The 20811-nt window shown below is 43.3% G+C and overlaps 1 protein-coding gene across 1 annotated transcript in view; it reads left to right on the top strand.

The window, feature by feature from the left end:
* The window catches only part of IFITM10 (interferon induced transmembrane protein 10), a 42930-nt gene extending 35359 nt beyond the window's left edge, over nucleotides 1–7571 (top strand). The window contains exon 3 of the mRNA XM_077321491.1: nucleotides 6540–7571. Coding sequence (XP_077177606.1) covers nucleotides 6540–6689 — 150 coding nt within the window. The 3' untranslated portion in view covers nucleotides 6690–7571. The remainder of the gene's footprint in view (nucleotides 1–6539) is intronic.
* The last annotated feature ends 13240 nt before the right edge of the window (nucleotides 7572–20811 follow it).

The following is a 20811-nucleotide window of genomic DNA, read 5'->3' as shown; positions in this document are numbered from 1 at the left end:
CTGTAAAACTGTCCTCCAATGCCACATTTCAAGAGCCACCTTGGTGTATTAGTTTAGAGTGGTGGCCTCTAATCTGGAGAACCAGGTTTGATTCCCTGCTCCAGCACATGCAGCCAGTGAGGAGAGCTTGGGCTAACCATAGTTCTCAGAGCTTTTTCAGCCTTACCTACACAGTGTGACTATTGTGGGGAGAGGAAGATTAGATGATTGTAAGCCACTTTGAGTCTCCTTTAGATAGTAAAGAGCAGGGTACAAACCACCACTACCACCCCCAGCTCTTCAAAGGAATTGCCTTTCTTCCTGTAAGCTTTCTCCATTGTTTGATTTTCATACCCATATGTAGTAATGAGAATAGTATTGTATGAATTATTTTGATCTTGGTCACCAAATACAACATCCTTACACTTAAGGAACTTTTCTAGCTCCTTCATGTCTCCCTTCCCAGTCTCAATCTCCTTGGTTGGTGAGGAATAGAAAATCTTTAACAATTTCAATTTCTTCACTGTCAGCCTTAAAACTGTGGAATTCCTCAGTAGTCATTACTTTTGTCTTCTTGATGTTCAGATGTAACATTGCTTTGGTACTTTCTGCTTTAACTTTCATTAGGAATGGTTTCAAGTCTTCTGCCGATAATATGGTATCATCTGCATATCTCAAATTGTTAATGTTCCTTCCAGCAATTTTCACTCTATGTAAATCTAATCCAGTTTTCCTTATTATATATTATGCATATAGATGAACAGATAACGATACAGACTATACCCTACTTACTCTTGCCAGCTGATCCATGATGGAGAGGTGGGGCTGGTAAGGGGGGGAGGCAACGTCTGGCATTCCTAATTTGTTTGCATGTTCTTGTTAAGAGTTTGATGGACTCTGTTTCTGTGCCTTGAAATAGCTCGATGCCCTATATATTCCTGGTTATTTGTCTCAATGGCTTTGAGTGCACTTTCTAAAACTGTAGGTTCTTCTTCAAACTATTCTTCTTTGAAGGGATCTGATCCATTTACATCTTCTGTATAGTTCTTTAATGGATTGTTTCCATCTTTTCTATATTTTGAACCATTCCATTAATGTATTTCCACGTTGATCTTTCAGCATGCCTAACTGTGCTTTAAAGTTCCCTTTGATTTCTTGTATCTTGTGGAACAAATCTCTTGTTCTTCCTTTCTATTTTTTACCCTGGTTATTATAATACTTCTCTTTGTCTCTATGTGTCAAAAAACCTGCTGGGTCCCCTTGGACTAATATCTGCCTCATAGCCTAGTTTGCGTCATAGAACTGTTTTGAGGACAAAAGGCTGGCCATATATGCTTCCCTGATCTTACTGGAGAAAGGGTAGAATAAAATGTAAGAGAATATGACAGTTCCAAATGGCAGAGCATGCATTTGATAAATCTCAGTGTACAAATTCAAGTTTACACATAGCAGATTCATATACTGGTCCCGTGTCATATTGAATTTCAGTGAACATCACTTCCTCTCTACAAATTGCAGACAAAAGTTCTTGCAACCACTTGAGATTTTGCAAGTGAAAGAAGTGAGAAAGTTTTGAAAATGCTGTGCAGTTATTCTTAGTATTACTCCAAATCAAGTTTTTGTTTTGCCTCAAATTTATAAAGTAGCAAAAAAAGTATTCCACCTTTCCCTTCTTTCTGTCTCCCCCCCCCCGCCTCCCCCCATGCTATTCCCATTTAATTTTGGCTGCTGAGGGCATGAAAATAGCTTGTCTCATTTCATTTATTTCTTTATAGTCATTGACTAGCAATAAAAGGTAGCAGATACAGTAACATCAAAAACAATCTTATAAGCAATTCAAGCTCTCCATTGTGTTGGTTAGGGATTTCCATATCCCTATGGCTGTATAACAAATCTCCACCACGGCTTAAGAGAGAGTAGTGTCCTTATCTACAAGTTTAAAAAGTCCTAAAAACTCATCAGAGTGTCCAGGGAACCTGAATGTAGCTTTATGTCTAAAGGATTCATTGTTCCCATTATGGCAGATTACCCAAGGTTTGGAAGACCTGCCCACTTCAGTGTCTAATAAATCCCAATTTAAAGGATTCGGGAATACCGTGCTGCAAGAGAAAGTGGAAGGGATCTGAAGTACATACCTGCAATCATATCTAATTTGTAGAATGGTTGTTTGGGGCTAGTTAGCAGCAAAGAAATGGCAGACAAAAGGTGATATTTCCCCATATGCATTTTTCCACTGCAAATCATCCCCAATCCCCCCAATCCCCTCTGCTTTTTCAGTGCAAGAGCAGCAGGCACAGAGAGAGTTAAGTACTCCTTCCCAGTGCTGTTTTAAGGTTTACATTGCAGGTAACATTTTTAGTTCTAAGCCTTGCACAGTGCAGTCAACATGGGTAATTTTCTTCAGTAGAAACTGTGCCAGAATGCAGGCAGAAGACTGCATTTACAACACACAAGTAGATTTGTAAAAGCAATGAGGGGAGTAAAGTAGAATATGTCACATACTTAAACTGCTTGGGATGTTGCTTATTTTGGCTTGAAATAAGCTCCAGGCTTTGGAAATTGGTCAGCCGGAATCCCCAGTTGAAGTTTTCTACTTGTGGCATTAGTTACTGTTGTTTGTTCACTGAGCAATGGCAAACACCCAAAAGGGTAAATGTGGGATTTACAAAACAACACTTATTCCATATCATTCATTAATGGAGTATTTTTTGAGGGGCTTGGTGAATGTATTAATCACTTCCTAGGCAGGTCAGCCAGTGAGTTTTCTGTATGTGGTTGACCACTGACACCTGGTGTTTAGCCTGGTGCATTGCAGGTGGGCTACAGTTTCTGATAACAATTTCATGGGTTGGTGAATGTGCTAGAGCAGAAAACCAATAGAATACAAATTACTTTGTCCCCAGTGAAGTTTCAGCGGCTCCAACCTTCATGAGTTCCAGATCTTTTCCAGGCGAGAGAGCTTGAAATCATGGTGTCCTGACAGTTTAGGCAGATGACATTTGCCATGGTTAGAAAACAGCTGCACCTGGTAAGATTTCCACTTCTCCATAATCCTTCATCTGGTTGCCCTTGGAAGGAGTGGACCGTGAACTCCACATAGGAAACATGGGTGTCTGGTCAGCTACACCATCCTTTAGCGATCAGAGAACAATTTGCATTGAAAGGTGTTGGAAGGGGAAAGGAACAAGCCACAAAATACAGCCAGGAAGAGTCCACTGTCTGGACTGTGGGAATGGGCTCAGTTTTGGCTGAGGTATCAAAATGTTTTCTGAACAGGAACTGAATCATAGGCAGAGAGTAACCAGGGCAGTTTTGTTGTGCTGAAGTATCTAAGAACTTATGAAAGCCTTCTGGATCAGACCATCTAAGATCCTTTTTTACACCATGGCCAACCAGATGTCCTGGAGGGCCAAGAAGCAGGGAACAGAGGCCAAGACCTTAGCCTGATGTTACTTCTCAGCATTGGTGTTCAGAGATTTACTTTCTCTGAATGTGGAGGTTCCCTTTCATTACCATGGCTAATAGCCATTGATGGTCCTATCCTCCAGGAATCTGTCTAGCCTCCTTTTAAAACCATCTGTGGTTGTGACCATCACTGTTTCCACTGGCAGTTAATTCTGCATGTTAATCACTCACTGAGTAAAGCAATATTTCCTTTTGTCTGTCTTGAATTTATTGTATGCCGACTTCATTGAGTGCCCTCAAAGTTCTAATATTATGAGAGGAGGAAAACAGTTGGATGACCTTTCCTATGAGGAAAGGCTGGAGAATATGGGATTTTTCAGGCTACAAAAAAGATGACTTAGAGAAGACATGATAAAGGTTTAGAATATTGTGCACAGAATGGAGAAGTAAATGGAGTTTTTCTCCCTTTTCTGTAATAACATAGTGGGGGCACCCAATAAAAATGTCAGGAAACAGGTGCAGAATAGACAAAAGGAAATACTTTATTACTTAAATAATTAAACTATGGAATTCACTGATGGAGGAAGTAGTGATGGTCACAAGCATATATAGATTTAAAAGGGGGTTCACAATTCGATGGAGGAGAGGTCCATCTGTGGCTAATAGCCATGGTGACTGAGGGGAGTGTCCATCTACAGGGGCAGCAAATCTCTGAGCAGCAGTACCAGGAGGCAACACTGGGAGGATTTTCTGGCTTCCATCCCCTGCTCCTTTGGCCTCCAGGACAACTCATTGGCTGCTGTGAAACAGTGTGGTGGACTGGATGGACCATTGATCTGCTCCAGCAGGTTCTTCTAAATATTCTATCTACCCACTTGCTTCCAGACTTCTTTATCATCTTGGTTACCTTCTTTTGACATTTTTCAAATTCTATAAAGATACAACCATCTATCAATACCTGAAATGAGGATGAGACCATCCAATGAGGATGAGACCATCCAAATACATGGTGACTAGCCTTGAACATCTCCTTTTAGAGTAGCTTGCAGCTGTTGACCCAATATGGATTTGTTTCATACTTTGGTATAGGGTATGACATAGGCAACTGGACAGCTGTATTGATGCCCTGTTACAGTGTAAAGCACAGTATTTATAGCAGGGCATATCCAGCTTGTGATGCCCAAGCCAAATGCAGCTTACAAACCACATAGGATAAGTCACCGGGAACTCAGTAAATTTGGAATCACAAGAATGGGGTGTGGGTGTCAAACGTCTGTCAGGACACAATGTATGGTGATATCTGTCCAGCTTTGTGGGGCATAAGTTTTGCTGTGCTGCTTTGTAGCATCTTCCCCCCCCCCTTTCATTAAATCCTCTTGGTCATCCCTTTGACACGATTGCTGTGTTAGTGGCCACACAACAGTTATGCAGCTCAACAAGTTCTTTCTCTTTTCCAGAGTGCTAAAGGAATAATATAGAATTTCACATTTCTAATTAAGTCCTAGCTTTACTAGGAAGTTTACTAGGAAATTCTCCCCCTGACAATCATAGCATCAGCAAGTCTATATTAAACATATCATCTTGTCAGCATCTTATAAACATATGAAACAGATTGCGTAGTCTGTTTGCAGATTCAGATATAGTGTGCGTGTGTGTGGTATATGTCTGAGAGAGTATATCTAGTCTGAGAGGCCATAGTGCATTATTAGATTTACAATGGCACAATTGTATTAGCATTCAATATTATCAAATGTGACTATAATAATGTCCAATTAGATCTAGACATCTACAGCTTGTAAGCGAATGGAGAACCACGTATGGCACCCTGAGCAAGAGACAAATAAGAATGTCAAAAGGAGATGGTTTGTTCACCTCCAAATTATTGCTTGGTGATCATATATTGGCCTCTCTTGACAGAGGCCATAATGCTGCAATCACATTACTCAAGAACACGTTGATGTCAGAATGACTGCTGCAGAGAATGCTGCATGATTATCCCAAGCTTAATGGTGCTAATAATGTGCAGGGTCACCTATAGCTGAAAACTACATTCCAGCCGCAATGTCTATAGGTTAAAATGTATAGATACTGCCGCAAGAGGTTTCCATTAACCTCATCCCCTTAATATTAATACACTGGAAGCTCTGTAAGTGGCTTCTTACCGCAGTGGAGTCCCATGCCAGGTTTCAGCAGCTAGCAAACTGCAGCTATCTCATTGGCTGAGGTGAAAAACACATACACAGGTGTAAGTGACCATGATCACAATCCCATAAGATCATTGTCTGGAGAAATGTGATTGCTCTTGAATTTAATCTCTGAACTTCATGCTGCTGTGCCATCATATTTCTTTATTCAGAAAGAGCCTTAGAAACTAGCCTTGGTGAAGTCATGTGGCAAACAGCAAAGAGTGCAGACTGTGATTGCATTTTCAGAATGCTGAAAATCTCCGCTTCGATTTTCCTGCTTTCAAGGCTATGTGGGTCTTGCTTATATTTTTGGCTCCAGACAGGTAGATATGGCAGATGTCTGGGAGATGCAGTTAGCTGTTTGATGCTCAGTTAATATTCATCTTCTAATGTCCTCATTCCATTCTTTAGTTCCAATATGCACAGATCCCATAGGGATGCAACTATTCCCAGGACAAGTGCCTGTGGTTCTTAGGAATGCACACACACACACACAAACAAATTGCATCTATCTGGGCCTACTGGCTCCAGCTGCTGTGTCCATGGCTGGGAAGAGGACAGTGGTGCTATTTTGACCTTTTAAAGCAAACAGAGATAAGTTGGTTTCCCCTATGTTGCACTTTTCCAGCCAAAGGAAAGAATGCTGCAGCAGTTTTATGTAGAAACAGATACTAAGTGTTCCCACTCTACGATCATCAAAGCTCCTGTGTTCCAGTAAGGCTAATAGGACAGTGTTTGCAACACATAGTTTTTCTTCTTTTGTGGCTTTATTCTTACTTGTTAGCTGGTTCAGGTGTTACATATGCATCTTGACTCTAATTAGCTCTTCCTGGCTACAGCTTCCCCACCTTCCACCTATATGTAATGGTTGGTGATTTCTGTTTCTATGCACCTGAAAAGAGGCCACTGGACTAAGACTTAGTCGACTGCTTCTTTGACACGTCTCCATGCGTTTGTGTTTGTTTCCAGGTTCGGGACAAGAAACTCCTCAATGACCTGAATGGTGCTGTCGAAGATGCCAAGACTGCTCGTCTTTTTAACATCACCAGCTCGGCACTAGCCACCTTCTGCATTATCCTCGTCTTCATCTTCCTGCGATACCCTCTTACCGACTACTAGAACGTGGCCAGCAGTTGCTGCCCAACTTTCCTCCATGCTGGAAGCCATCGCAGAGCTTCCTATGGAAGGGATGCAAAGAAATCAGCCCCCCCCCCAAGTAACTTCCTCTCGATGGCAACAATTGCTCCCAAACCAATCAAAAGAACAACCAGGACTCTCCCCACACTCCCCCAAGGCCTGATTGTATGCAAACTTCTGTAGCAGAGTTTTACTTTTACATTTTGTATACAAAGTATTTATTTTCATGATAAAGAAACAGGGTTTGATGGTGAGAAGGAAACTTGACACAGATCAATTGAAGGGGATGGTGAACTACAACAAAGGAGAGGGAGGAGAAGAAGTGGAAAAAAATTCTGGATCATCGGTGGCCTGAAGAGAGAACCAGCTGGACTGCTGAACTGAGGGGGTGCAGCAGAGAGCCCTCTTGGACAAATGGAACTGCAAATTTACTTTGGATCTATCCATACACAGATCCAGAGCTTAAGAAAGGGAATGGGGGAAAATTGCTTGCTGCTAAGAGATAGGCATGGCCTTTGCAGAACATATCAGTCGCATTCAGACTGCTTCCAAATTCTGTCTCTCCTATTCTGTGTCCCCCAAACAGCACATTTTAGCCATACAGGTTTTACCTAATTTCATATTGGTGTGAATGATGCCCATACTGGCTTGCAAAAAAATTAAAAAACAGTAAAATTTGGATTCTAGAAAGTTTACATAACCACTCTTAGCAAACCCTGGAACCTTCCGGGGTAAACCCCAGAGACATGTTTATTGATCTTGGGAACCTCATGGAAACACTAAGAATGTAGACAACTTATGGAAAATTTGCGTAGATCCTGTATCTCTCTCAACTTTCAATAAAAAATACCTCTAACCATCAAACACTGGTTTTGTTTTATAAGCCTAAACAGCAAGAGAAAGCAGCATGTTGTCTACTAATTTATGCTTTTGCTTTTACTTTTAAACTAGTTCATTGTTCATTTTAAATATTATTGTGTATCATCACACTATCAAGATTAATGATTATTCATTTCTCTTTCTTTCTTCATTTAATATATTTACCTTTCTCCTGAACATCTCTGGATCCATGCAGGTATCTCACCGTGCAATTCCAGTCTGCACTAAGTATACTAATAGGGCAGGGATATAATTTACCTTTATAAAAGGGTACAACTGAACTCAACTCTACCATGTTGCAATGGAAAGCTCCCAACAAACTACCTTCAGGCAGTTACATAAATTAAAGGCAAGGATAGGTACAGCTGCTCAACTATTGTGATGTGTGGTCCAAGATATTTAGACAATTTGGAAGCCCCTCTCCTGATCATAACACTTCAGTCCCTCCCCTTCATCTGCCAAGTAGATATTGGTTTCACATCTGAGTCATTTTCTTGCCCCAATGGAAGCCAGTGCAGATGCTTAGAAGTTGCCAGACAAACCTAGGATCTGCTGGCTATACTACACATGTGCCATATGATAAATAATGCATACATGGTTCAAGTGATCAAGTTGTAGGTTATTCAAGGCTGCTCCCCTGTGCATGGAGTAACATATGAAATGGTGAAAACTTCATAGAAGTGATCTTCACTTCCCATTGGATTTTTTCATTTCATATATAACTGGAAAGGCATGCCATGTAGCAATGGAGAAACAGCAGCCTTCCCAATGAATGTGTCATTTATGGGTCACATCAACTAGCTAGATGTCACAATTATTGTGGGTTGAACCAATGAACTGAAGAACTTGCATTATATCCTTTCTACTGAATAGCTGCAGTTTCCTCAGACACCTGTCCACCTTTCCCCATGGTGTGTAATAGCTGTGCCCTCTCATTCTTGAATGCTGAGGTCTCCCTTCCAGAGTCCTTTATTTTCTAAAGAAGATGTAATCATTCCAATTAGCCTATTTTTGATTAGATTAAAAAATAGATTCCATTGGGCCAGCATTATGGTTGTTTACAACTGTTGTTTACACACTACTGAATCAGCCATAGTTTCTTCAGTAGACGTAGGTAATTAGATGAAGAATAGTAAAAACACAAAATTGCAAATTGCAAACAGGACACAGCTAAGTCTCATTGCTAATTACTTAGTTCCTGTCTGAAGATCTTCTGAGCATACCTTAAATACTGTTAAACAGAATGCTCTTTTGAGAACATTGTTAAATGCATCACAGTGCAGTGTTATCACTATGAATTAATTAATTATTGTTTTATTTTAAGACGTTCTCCTTGCTTTGTATATAAGGTCAAGTAATTGTCAGCTATGTTTGACCAAACTGAAAGAAATCAAATACATCAAAGACAGGCAGGAGCGCCATGGGTTCTGATGCATCAGCGGAACAGAGGAACTGATACACAACCAGCATATATAGCTATGTGATGAAGGAGAGGGCATGGTATAGATAACAGATCCATAAAGACTAGGATTTCAGGTTTCAGGAATTCAAAATACAATGTCTACAGCTGGGGGGGGGGAATAAATGACACAATTCTTTCTCTCCAGTACACCTACTACACTCAAATATGAACTCATATGGGTACTATGAGTGATCTACATACAATTAGAGAGCAGAAAAACTGAAGACATAATTAACTCCCTTCAGACCAGTAGAGTGTATATCCACAACATCAAGGCTCCTGATGCTAAAATAAGCACAGCTGAAACTGAATACAGATATCCCACTCATTTTATTCATTTATTCCCTTTCTACTCCAGCTTTCTTCTTTATAGAATTCAAGGTATATGTAAAGAGCTATCAAGTCATAATCAACTGATAGAGACTCTAAGGCTTTGAAGGCAAGAGACATTCAGAGGTCATTTGCCATTGCCTGCCCCTGTGCAGCAGCCCTTGGTGGTCTCCCATCCAAGCCAGGGCTAACCCATCTTAGCTCCTGAGATCTGATAAGATCAGGATAGCCTGGACTATCCATGTCAGGGTCCATATCCACAGGCCCTTTTTCAGTGATAAAAGGAAATAATTGCTCAGGGTGACTGATAATCATTCAATGCTAGGTTGCAGTGGAAAATCCTAGTTTTAGAACTTTCTTGTTCCCCTGGGTTGGAAAAGTCCTGTCAATTTGGTAATGGAGGACAAGGGGGAGGACAAGTGGGCTATCCTTATCCATGGTTCCTCTATATATTTGTGAAACAGCCTGGAGGGTGGAACATGTCCGGCTGTCTAAGTTGGAATAGAGCCAATCATGGTGCTGCACCTTGATTGGTCTTGCCCCTGCAGCTCCCGCCCTTTGTCCCTGGACTCTAGCCTCTTTGCTCTCAGATGCGCCTCAGTGCCTGGAGCCAGCAGCAGGTAAGGAGAGAGGGCCCTGGGCAAAGGGTCATGGTGGAGGGCCTGCTAATGAGGGACTATTGGCCTGCTAGGCAGGGCCTGCTGACTGCCTGCTAAAGAGCTGTGTCCTGGGACTGCTGAGTGGGCCAGCCCCCACCCACCCCACTTGATCCAGCTGCGAGCTGCAACCTAAAGCCACTTTAAGCTGCCTGGCCAGGGGCCAGGGAAGAGGGCCCTTTCAAAGCCCGTTGGGGGCTTTGAAAGGGCCCTCTAGTAGTGGCATAAAATCCACCCAGAGCATCAATTTTCTCTAGAGGAACTGATCTCTGTAGTCTGGAGATAAACTGTAATTCCAGGGGATCCCCAGGCTTCATCTGGAGGCTGGCAACCCTAGTAGAAAGGCATCTCTGACTTTCCTCCCATGAACTGGGAGCCAGCCTTGCACCCCAGAGCAACTCAAGACAAGTCTGGAGGGCGACTCACTACAATACTGCTTTGGCTGTTAAAGCAGCTTTTGATTGGTATATAGATGGATGAATGATGCCAGTGTCCCTAAACCTTTAAGAAGGGGGATGCGCATGACAGGGAGAACAAAGTGTGGAAGGCAGAGAGTAGTGTTGCTTCTGAGCTGTTGTTGCCTGGCAATTATGTAGTTGGGACAGGTGCAGAGTATCAGCAGGAAACAAGCTGGGCTAGCTCTTTTGTGCTTAATACAGAACTTCATAGGTTGGCTTCAGGTCTGGTTTGAGGTTACTGTAGTATCCTGCACTCAGGTAATCAATGTACTATGGTTAATTTAATGGAAGCATGATTTTGTATTATATCTGCACAGGGAGTTTTCACACTAGGCACTGTCCAGACCTAGAACTGTTTGCTGGAGTTTTTCAGCCATGATAGTTAGGGCTCAGGAGCAGAGACAAGGCCTACATACAGATACAAAGCCTAGCTGTTGACTCTGCTAGGAATCTAAACAGCGAAGAAAATAAATATAAATAAACTGCTTTTGGTTGTACATATTGAGAGGTCTCCACAGAATGGTTTGGGGCAATTGGTCGAGGAGAAATTCTCTAGACCAATAGTTAAGTGAAAAGATCCACCAAAACACAGTTTTTATTGTTGCTGTCATATTCTGTTCCTCCCAGTGACTTGCATATTTCTGTTTTAGCTACTGCTCCAGCGATCAGCAGACCTTTCTTCTCAGACTGTTTGCTGCATTGGCCAGGAGGTTAACATTTTGGAGCCTAGGGAGCAGCAAGCTACAGGCTTTGATTTGTGATTTCATTTGGAGATAATCCTCCCCCCCCCCCCATCCTTGCCTTCTGCTCTGCAGTAATGGGCGTGTTTGCAGCAGAAGCCGAATGTTGTTTTCAGTGTATTGATTAGATGAGGAAACAGGTCCAGTTCTCCTCTGTAGTTGTTGCTGCCACTAGGGAACAATCCACATTTTTTCATCCCTGAAGGCCACAAGGGGAAGAGAAAACAAAAAGCTGCAACCAACTTTTAATTAGCAAATAGTATATCATAATTTGCATGACGAGGAAAAAGTCCAGTTCAAGGCTCACAGATGCTACTACTTATGATGCAGGGTTTTAAAAAATCCTTTCTGCTAGGGATTCAAAGTGGCAGCTTAATAATCTGATACAGGGAGACTTTAGAGAAATGGAGCTTTCCCCCTTCTTTCCAACTGGAACTGTCATCAGTTTTCCCAGGGCTTAGTTTTGTGCAGGGCCCAGTTATAATTGTCCTGTTCATCCAGCAATACATAAAGTCATTAAAAAAGTCCTTGAACATGTACAGATTATTCTTTCTGATGCTGCATTCAGATTACCATGTGTTTTAATTGCTAGTATCATAAAATCTAAGAATAATTTGAATTTATGCACACCCACCACGTTTACACGATGCTAATGGAATGGTCCTTTCTTTGTTAATTGTTCAGTTAGATCAGCAACAATGGCTTCACAGTGAAAGCAAGACTGACTCATCCAAACACAATAGAGTGTGTGGGGAGGGCAGTATCTTCCTGAAAACTTAATTAAACACCACCTTGTTCCACTTCCTTCAGCATGAATATTCTGTTGTTCATTACAGCCTAACTTCCTTGTAAAGGACTTCTCATAAACACAGTCAGAAATGTTATGGGCGAGGGGGCATGAATACACAGAGGCAGGGGTAAGGGTAGCAAGTGTACCAAGAGTAAGGCAGGCTTTCGCAACCAGGGTCTTATGAAACCCTGGGGTTTCTGGACACGCCTGGAAGGGTTTCCTGAATGGGTGGGAGTTGATTAATTTTTAATGTATTTTAATAGTTGTTAAACAGGTATATGACCATATATGTTCATGTCGACCTCCCCCCCTCCCAAAATGATCAATGATAGGCCTGGAAGGGAGGGGCCCCAGATGGGCAAGCACACAGCTATGCTTCTCAAACATATTTTGCACGATTGTGCCACTTCTGGGGTTTCTTGAAGCCTGAAGAATGTTTCAGGGGTTTCGCAATGGTAAAAAAGTTGAGAAAGGCTGGGGTAAGGCAACTCAACATGTTTGTACATTTGGGGAATGCTAAATGGTTCACATGTGTGTACAAATTATCTTAATGAATGGGATTTGCCTAACCTGGGAGCTTCTCTAACTCCTCCTGTTCTACTGATATGCTTTGAGTTCCCTCTCTTTCCTTGTGGACTTGCAAGGATTAGGATGCATGCACAGGTCTCTCCTGCAGAAACTATGCTTCTATGACTGTGCAAGTTTGCTATAGTAATGAATTCATATCCCCAGTAACAGATTCCCATCATCCCAAACCCTGAGGCTCATTGACTGAAGACTTGGATTCAGTGCTGTCATGGTGGTAAAACTTGGTGAATAGGCATACTACTTTTGTGCTCCACTTTGTATTGTACACCATGCTATGTAAGAACATGTGTAGTCACAATTGTGGCTTTGACAAAGCCATCAACAATGTGGATTAGCTGGTGGCTCAGATGTCACCTTGCCAACCCCTGAGAATGAGCACCCAATTGCTGCCCCTGCTAAAGAGACCCAAAAACGGAGATTTTGACCTGCTAATCTGAGAATGAACACCCAAACTTGTGTTTCAGGACCAAAGTCTGAGATACTGAGATAGGGGAAGGGGGTTTTCATAACTCAACTTCAAACAACGCAAAAATACATTTAAAATGCTTAAAGGTTACTTAAATTTAAATTCAACTGGATTTTAAGCACCAGGTATCCAAAAGTTCAGGCCAAATATATACAAAATCACTGAATAGAATCTTATCTGACTAAATAGTATTTGAACTGCAAACATAAAGCCAGATTCATTAGTACTAATAATAATGTTTCATCCGACAATATAAAAGAATTCTCAAGAACAGGGGGAATGAAGAAGAGCTGGGGGGCGTTTTTGTACCCCACTTTTTACTACTTGAAGGCTGGGCTGGTTTATTCATGAGGCACATGTAGCAAGTGCTGTGGGCCTCACAATGTCTCCACCCCATAGATCAGGGCTGTGGCCTCTCCCCTCCCCCCTTTTCTCTCTTTCTAGACACTCACAGTGGCAGAGTGGGGAATCAAATGGGGTTCTCCAGATTAGAGACTGCTGCTTTTAAACACTACACCAAGCTGATAATAACGTAGAAGTAAAATTGTGAACTCCTGAATTCCTTCTCAAAGGGAAGAACTCAGGCTTCACTCCAGACCCATATTTGGGAGAGCTGGAGATTCTCAGCTGAGTGGCTCCCTGACATGCTGGAAGGCCACCTGCCTGCTTCCCCCCTGTATATCTATATAAGCAGGGCAAGACAGCTGAAGGCACACACAGGGCTGCTGCAGTCCCATGTAGCATGTCCCCAAATGCCACTTTTTTGCCATAAAGCAATTTAGGAAACAGATGACAAACAGAAGGCAGCAACACGAAGAGAAAACATAACTGTACAACAAATGATGGCCCTATTCTCTTTACAAAAGATCCCTCCTGAACCTTCCATTATACTGCAGCCCATTTTCCTTCATAAAAATGCCCTTCTAAATATTTCACATAATAGTCAGGAATAAAAGTACTCCCCCAAAACAAAGTACTCCCCCAATACAAAGGAGGCAATTGTCCTTGTTACTCAGTGATAAATGAAAACATCTGAGTTCACTTGCCAGACATCACCTCACTTGTTATTGCTTCACACCATGAAAGACTGCGGTAGAAAACCAGTTCTCTGCCTGATGACTTCCAATTATGTTCCACCCTCTTCCCTTCATTCTCAGAATAGCAGCCCAACAGGATCCTACTCCTTCACTCTATCAAACCTGTGGTTTGCAGGTGTGTTGGCTCACAATAAACTTTTAAAAGAACACAAGCCATCTAATACTGTTTATTAGGACTACACAAAAGGTTTTCGAGATCACCACCAAAGCCTTTCATCAGCCTGGATGTTTGTGTGCTTGTGTGTGTGCACACACCTTCCAGTGGCAACCAATTTATGTCAATCCCACAAGGTATGTGTTGTTCCAAAGCTTACACTTCAAGGTAAGTGAGAAGTAGAGGTGGTTTCCCATTGCCTTCCTCTGCAGCGTTGTCCTTGATGGCCTCCCATCTACGTACCAACCCTGCTCAGTTTCTGATAAGGCTATAGGTTCCTTTCCATTACAAAAGTAGAAAATAGCTTAAAAGGTGTTCAAGAGGTGAAGATGTCTCATGTGACAATCTTACGAACTGGTTATGCCGGTATCCTTTGCTTAAAGCCGTGAGCATGCAGGTTTACACCCTTGGCTTTCTGGGAACAAACAGTAACAAAATATTTCTGCCAAACTGGGGAGGGGGGAGCCCAGCAAGCCTGTAGCTACAGATCTAGGGCCATTATGCACATGTTGGCTAATGTATTTTCAATGCACTTCTAGATTATCCTGTTCTGCACAAGAAAATCCAGCCACAAAATCACATTATCCAGCATATGCATAATAGGTCCTACATTCAGTGCCTTAATGTAAGTAAACAACCCGCACATTTGAATTGGCTGTGGGAGGAGGGTGAAGTCCTAGGTTCCTATCAGAAATGAGAGTATATGTAGTACACTGACTTCTACAAAGGTGTGGCAGCAATAGGGAACATATTTGAGATGTTTCATGTCTTAGCACATCAAAACATGAAAAGTGAAATGTCATTTTGTAACCTGAGAGAATGCTTAGAGGGATCTGCATAGCTCTTCACTTTTGGGAGGGCTGCAGAATCAGAAGTAATGGAAAGTTCTGAATGGGGGGGGGGGGTTAAAAAAATGAATGGAAAGGATGCTCGCACTGGACATCTTGAAGGAAGTATTTGTATCTGTTCAAAGCCTACTTCAAATGTGATGACCTTCGGTATCTGAGCCAGATGTGTAAGGAATTTTCTTCATTTTTGTGATACTCTCTGTTGGGAATCTTAATAAGATGCTTGGTGAATCTCACATTGTTATCACACAGCTGATTTATTAAAAGTGTGTTATACCAAACTACCACTGACTGAAGTAGACTCAGGGATGATTCATGTTGTCCCTGAGCTCACAGTGCCCACATTGCTTTCCTCAGATCATGGTAATTCCCCACTTGTAGTGAGTGGGCCATCTGATTCACTGGTTATATGCTAAAGGTATCCAGTTCAGCTTGCAGGGACTTGAAAAAATTGCAGCTTCTGCCCTCAGTGATCAAGTCAGCCACCTGGATCACCTGTAAGGCCACTGCATTCATTTCTGTTAGCCTTGCACAGGCTAGGACTTCGGCAAGAACAGCATTATTGGTATAGCAGATAGAGGGCTCCCTCACACTGTGCAATCGCTTTGAACAGAGCAGCAGAACCAGCTCTTTTGGGCCTGCCTCCAAAAAATTCCCAATTGCCATAAATCAAGGTTGAAGATCCTGAAGGTTTTGCCTGCCCTCCAAATTGAGCTCCAGCTTCTTGCATTGTAGACCTTGTGTGCAGTTTTTAACCATTTTGTGACTACTCAGAATCCTCCAAATGATCTTCATAGGTAATGTTTGTCCCTCTTGCTTGTCACCTGTGGGTGCCAAAGAACTACAGCGGCATGAGGGGGAGAATGGGCAGGATTTGCCAGCATTCCGCAGGGTCTGTGAGATGGAGCTCTTCCCCCAGGTCTGTGGTTGAGGCTGGAGCATGAAAGACCTATGGGTCCCCCAGAAGATATTGCAATCTTACCTGCAGAGCACCGCGTTGGTTGCTACCGGCATATGGAGGCCTTCTGGCACACTGTGATGCAGCCATTCCATTGGAAAGAGGGATGAGAATTTTTGTACCACCAGTTTTGTTGTATGTAAAGGATTTTGATGGGATATCATCTTTTAATGTTTTTATGTGGGGTTTTAGTGATGTGACACACCACAAGATGGCTTGCCATAAATTAAATAAATAAGGGAAACTTGTCAGTTGAGAGAAAGGCTTGTGTAACTGGAAGCTGCTAGTTCAGTGGTGAGAGCAAAAGAAGAAGGGGACGACAGAGAATGAGGTGGCTGGATGGAGTCCCTGAAGCAGTAGGTGCAAACTTAAATGGACTCCGGGGAATGGTAGAGGACAGGAAGGCCTGCAGGATCATTGTCCATGGGGTCACGATGGGTCAGACACGACTTCGCACCTAACAACAACAACAAGAGTTCAGTGGCTTTTGTATTATACGAACGGAAAGGAGTGTTGCCATGTTCTGAAAGGCATGATGCTCTCCATCTTTCCTGACACTGTAATCCTGTGCAGTCACTCTAGCCCAAATCCAATTTTTAGAGTAGCTTCATTTGCAAACAGATAAGTAGGGCATGGGGTGGTGGTGGCAAAAAGCAGCCTAGTGAGGGAGGCAGCAGATCCCCAAAGCATGTCCACTATCTCACAGCTTTGCCTGCTTCTTTCTGTATATCTCTTGGCATCTAAACTTTTTCTTTAGACAGATACATAGGAACAGGCTGATCTCTTCCGTGCTCTGCCAGCCATCTCTCTAGGCTATTTCTCAAGGCTATTTCTCCAGAGAGAGAATATCTGGGATCATTAAGATGCATTTCTAGTTATAGGTTCTCCCCCAAGGTCTCCCACTTCAGAGCAACCTCACAGAACAGAACCATTTACTGCAAATCTGCAACAGTACTAAAGAAAACCATTTTGCACTACAATTATACTAATAGATAGCAACAAACAAAAACACAGTTTTAAATCTCTTAGGCTTTTATAAGTCATTCATATCCTTTTTCATAACAATGCTGGTAATGTTGTCTTTGAATTTTTGTAAAAGTATGTGTGGGAGGGAGGGAGACACCCCCCCTGCTTCTCACCAGTCTACTCTGAGCCACTACATCCTTCATGTGTAGCAGGCCCCTGTTTGAATGACAGCCACCAAGAGACAAGAGCCCCCCTTGCATAATGCAATGTAATCTCATATTGCTGTCTTTAAGCAATGCAAGCAAATGACTGCTTATGAATTACACAACCACGAGACACACCATTAGTCCTTGCCCACGCAGTTGTATCAGCCTGCATTTGTGTGCAATCACATCACACACCACTATCTATCTTTCGTCATCTATCTATTTAGGACATGTATGTGAAAGGAGCCAGAATTTCACTGTTCCTGCTTGCCCTTTTGATCTTTCAATTCTGATCTTTCAAATGCCATGTTATCTACAGCGTAAAGTACTCAGCTGACCTCGGAAAGGACTCCACCCCCACCCCCCCACTCCAGCTGATGGCCAAGGCCATGACTGAGTAGCTGCTCACGATATAGCAGGTGCTAGTAGGTGTGAGCAATAGCTGCTGGCATTGTAGTAAAATTGAAATAAAGGATGTTCTCTCCAAATGGATGATGGATGGATGATGAGCTCTAGTTAGCTAATCTAACATTACAAATCATTTCAAAATCAGTTTCAAACTGTAGGTTTCCTCACCTGAACCCCAATCCTCATTAACTTACTTGGAGTGGTTTTCTATGCCAATGAAATCCATGCCATTTGGATCCAATACAGTTTTTAATAGCATCACTTGATCAGAACAAGACCAACTCCTGCCCATCCTCCTCCTCCCCATCATGGCCATTCAGCCCCCTCCAGGCACTCACAAGTGGGGCATGAAGGCCACTTCTGGGCACTGATCCACAGCACCTGATCTCCAGAAATACATCTTGCCTTCTTGCTACCACAGCTGATGGCAAGTGGTGGACTTGGGTACCACTGGGCTAGGGAAATTTGGGATTCAGACCCACAGATTCATAGCTAGAAATCAAAGGAGAATACCAAAAATAAATAATTAAGCCACACTTTTCTCTGGAAGATGAAAGAATATGCACACAGGAGCATAACAGCATTTAAGACAAGTTTGTGCCACTGAAGTCAACGGGAATAAATGGACTTATACAGATACTCTAGGAAAAAAGATAGGGAGAAAACAAACCATCCCAGAATTATCAGTGCATGAATGGGTGTAGTGATCCTGGGGCCATGGCCAAGAGTCCAGGATAGGGCCACCACTTGCACTGGAACCATCCCAGCTTCAAGCAAGGTCTCTAGCTCTCAGCCCCTGAGAGAGTGTCACGGATAGCTCCAGGATAATATGGGAGGCCTTCTCAGAGGAGAAGAACCCACCCCCAAGCCCTGCCACATGCTCCGTAGTGCCTCCCTGAAGGGAACCTTCACCAGCACGCCTCCCTGATACAGTAGGACCCCCCTGGAGAAAACTGCCGCTTTAGAAGGTGGACTCTATAGCATTATGCTCCACTGAGGTCCCTCCCTGCCCCAAATCCTACCCAATCCTGGCTCTACCCCAAAGTCTCCAGGTATTCCCCAGCCCAGAGCTGGCAACCCTAACGTGCCCATTGCCAAACCTGCCACAATCTCCCCCAAGATCTGAGAAGCAGAGAAAGTTGAGCACTAGGGCTGAGGCCAGGATTAGGGGCACCTAGCAGTCCAAAACCTCCCCTCTGCTAAGGAAGCAGCAGAAGGAACTGCTGTCAGCGCAAGATCTGGGCCTTGTTACTCCTGGTGAGTAGAGGAGCTGACTCAGGGCCATTGCGCACCGGGATCTATGTTGCAAATTGTTTGCGGAACGAAAAATCGCCATTTTAAATAGTGGAATTCGTTGTTATGCATACCTGCCTTTGTAGTGGAATCCAGTTGCGTTTCTATCGTTTCCCACAGGGTTCCGGTCTCGGCAAAAATTGCTAGAAAGGAAGCGCTATTGCTGAGCTGTGCCCCGCCCCTGGCCGTCAAGCAGCCAATGGGCGGCCGTTATCATGCACCCAAACAGCCCCTTTCCCTTTAAGGAAGGTTTAAAAAAAACAACAACACACACCCGTTGCAACGAATATGCATTGATTTGTTGCAACGGAGAGACCCATCCAGCTAGCAGGTGATGTTTGAGCTGCCGTTTCATCGTTGCCATGCTCCCCCCCAAGTGAAAAAAAAAATCTCCCTCCCCTCACGGGCGCGATTTTCGGCCGAAAACAGTGTGAAAAATAAAGTGAAAATAAACCAGCAAACGGGCCTTTGCGATGCTTGTGCTTGGTGACTTAAAAGAGAGGGACTACAGCCGGGGAAGCCTCACTGGGTAAACGAAGTCTTGCCGGTGCGTTGATCTCCACTCGCTTGGAGAAAAAAAAATGGCGATCACTTCGCCGGAAGATCAGAGGAGAGAGCCAGGGGGAGGGACTTTGCAGAAACCGCAACAATGGTAATGCACAGAACTTTCCCGCTAGTGTTGCAGATTGGTTGCAGGAGTGTAGCGCTTTCTGGAGGGTGAATCCACTTTTTGGGATTTCCCTGAAAGCGCTACAACGAAGCGCTTTTTGCGGATCGGTTTCAGGAGTTTGCAGATTGTCAACGACGTTGTGCATAATGGCAAAACTGTAGCGATTTCAATTAGTAACCATTGTGCTATTTTGGACGAATGCGGAACGGCACTCAGTTTTGAGACAGGCCTAACAATGGATCCATTATCATCTGTAGGGAAGCTCCCTAGGTAATCCTGAAGTGAAGCTAAAGCTAGAGTTGGATCAATTGGTCTGCATGCTGGCTGATGAGCCTGCTAGTCACTTGAGTTTTTTGAACCTTATTGTCTGGAACTTGAACTTGCCTTTGGATCTATGTGCTGAATCCTGCCTGTCAAATACCGCTGTGAAATTCTGTGGTTGCCCAGTGATCTGCCAACAGCCTGGCAAACAAATTGTGGAGCCACTGCTACCATGAGCTGGTAGTTACAGCCTATAGGTTGGATGTGAGCAGTCACTGGTACAAGTAGGTGGTAAAAGCCCCACAGGTTTCACTGCTGCAAACGGATATGAGCTACTGTCCATAGTGTGAGCCCTAGACAGGGCAGGCATGAGTAGCTGCTGCCTCACGGGAGCCTGTTCTTTCTTCTCTTTCCATCAGGGGGCCATGGCTGAAAATGGGCTAGGGGACAGGGCCCTTTTCATCATTGGGAGTTGGGGCAATGTTAGGGCAGGGGCTGGGAGCTCCTGGAGGGGGTCCCACTGCCCTACAGCGGCGACCCTGAAGCTGCCATAATGCACCACACTTCCAGAAACTGCACGGGTGGCCCTAGCACAGTTGGGCAATCACTTTTCACCCAACTCTAATGGCTTCTACAGATTACCCCTTCATTGTTCAGCTATCCATACATCTTCCCTTGAAGATGCATCTGGGATAATGCTGCAATTCAGTTAGGGATGTGCCTGGTTTGTGGACCATGAACTGTTATGAACTTTTAGTTGTCAAACAAACTGGTTTGGTTTGTGAGGTTCATGATGCAGTAGAATGGACCCTGTGCAAGCTTGAGACATCTAACTCCCTCCAGTTTCGGTGAGGATTTGATTTATGAAGACCAA

This window comes from Paroedura picta, chromosome 2 (assembly GCF_049243985.1).
Source record: "Paroedura picta isolate Pp20150507F chromosome 2, Ppicta_v3.0, whole genome shotgun sequence".
In the NCBI taxonomy this organism is placed as follows: Eukaryota; Metazoa; Chordata; class Lepidosauria; order Squamata; family Gekkonidae; genus Paroedura; species Paroedura picta.
This window is presented reverse-complemented; position numbering and strand designations above follow the sequence as displayed.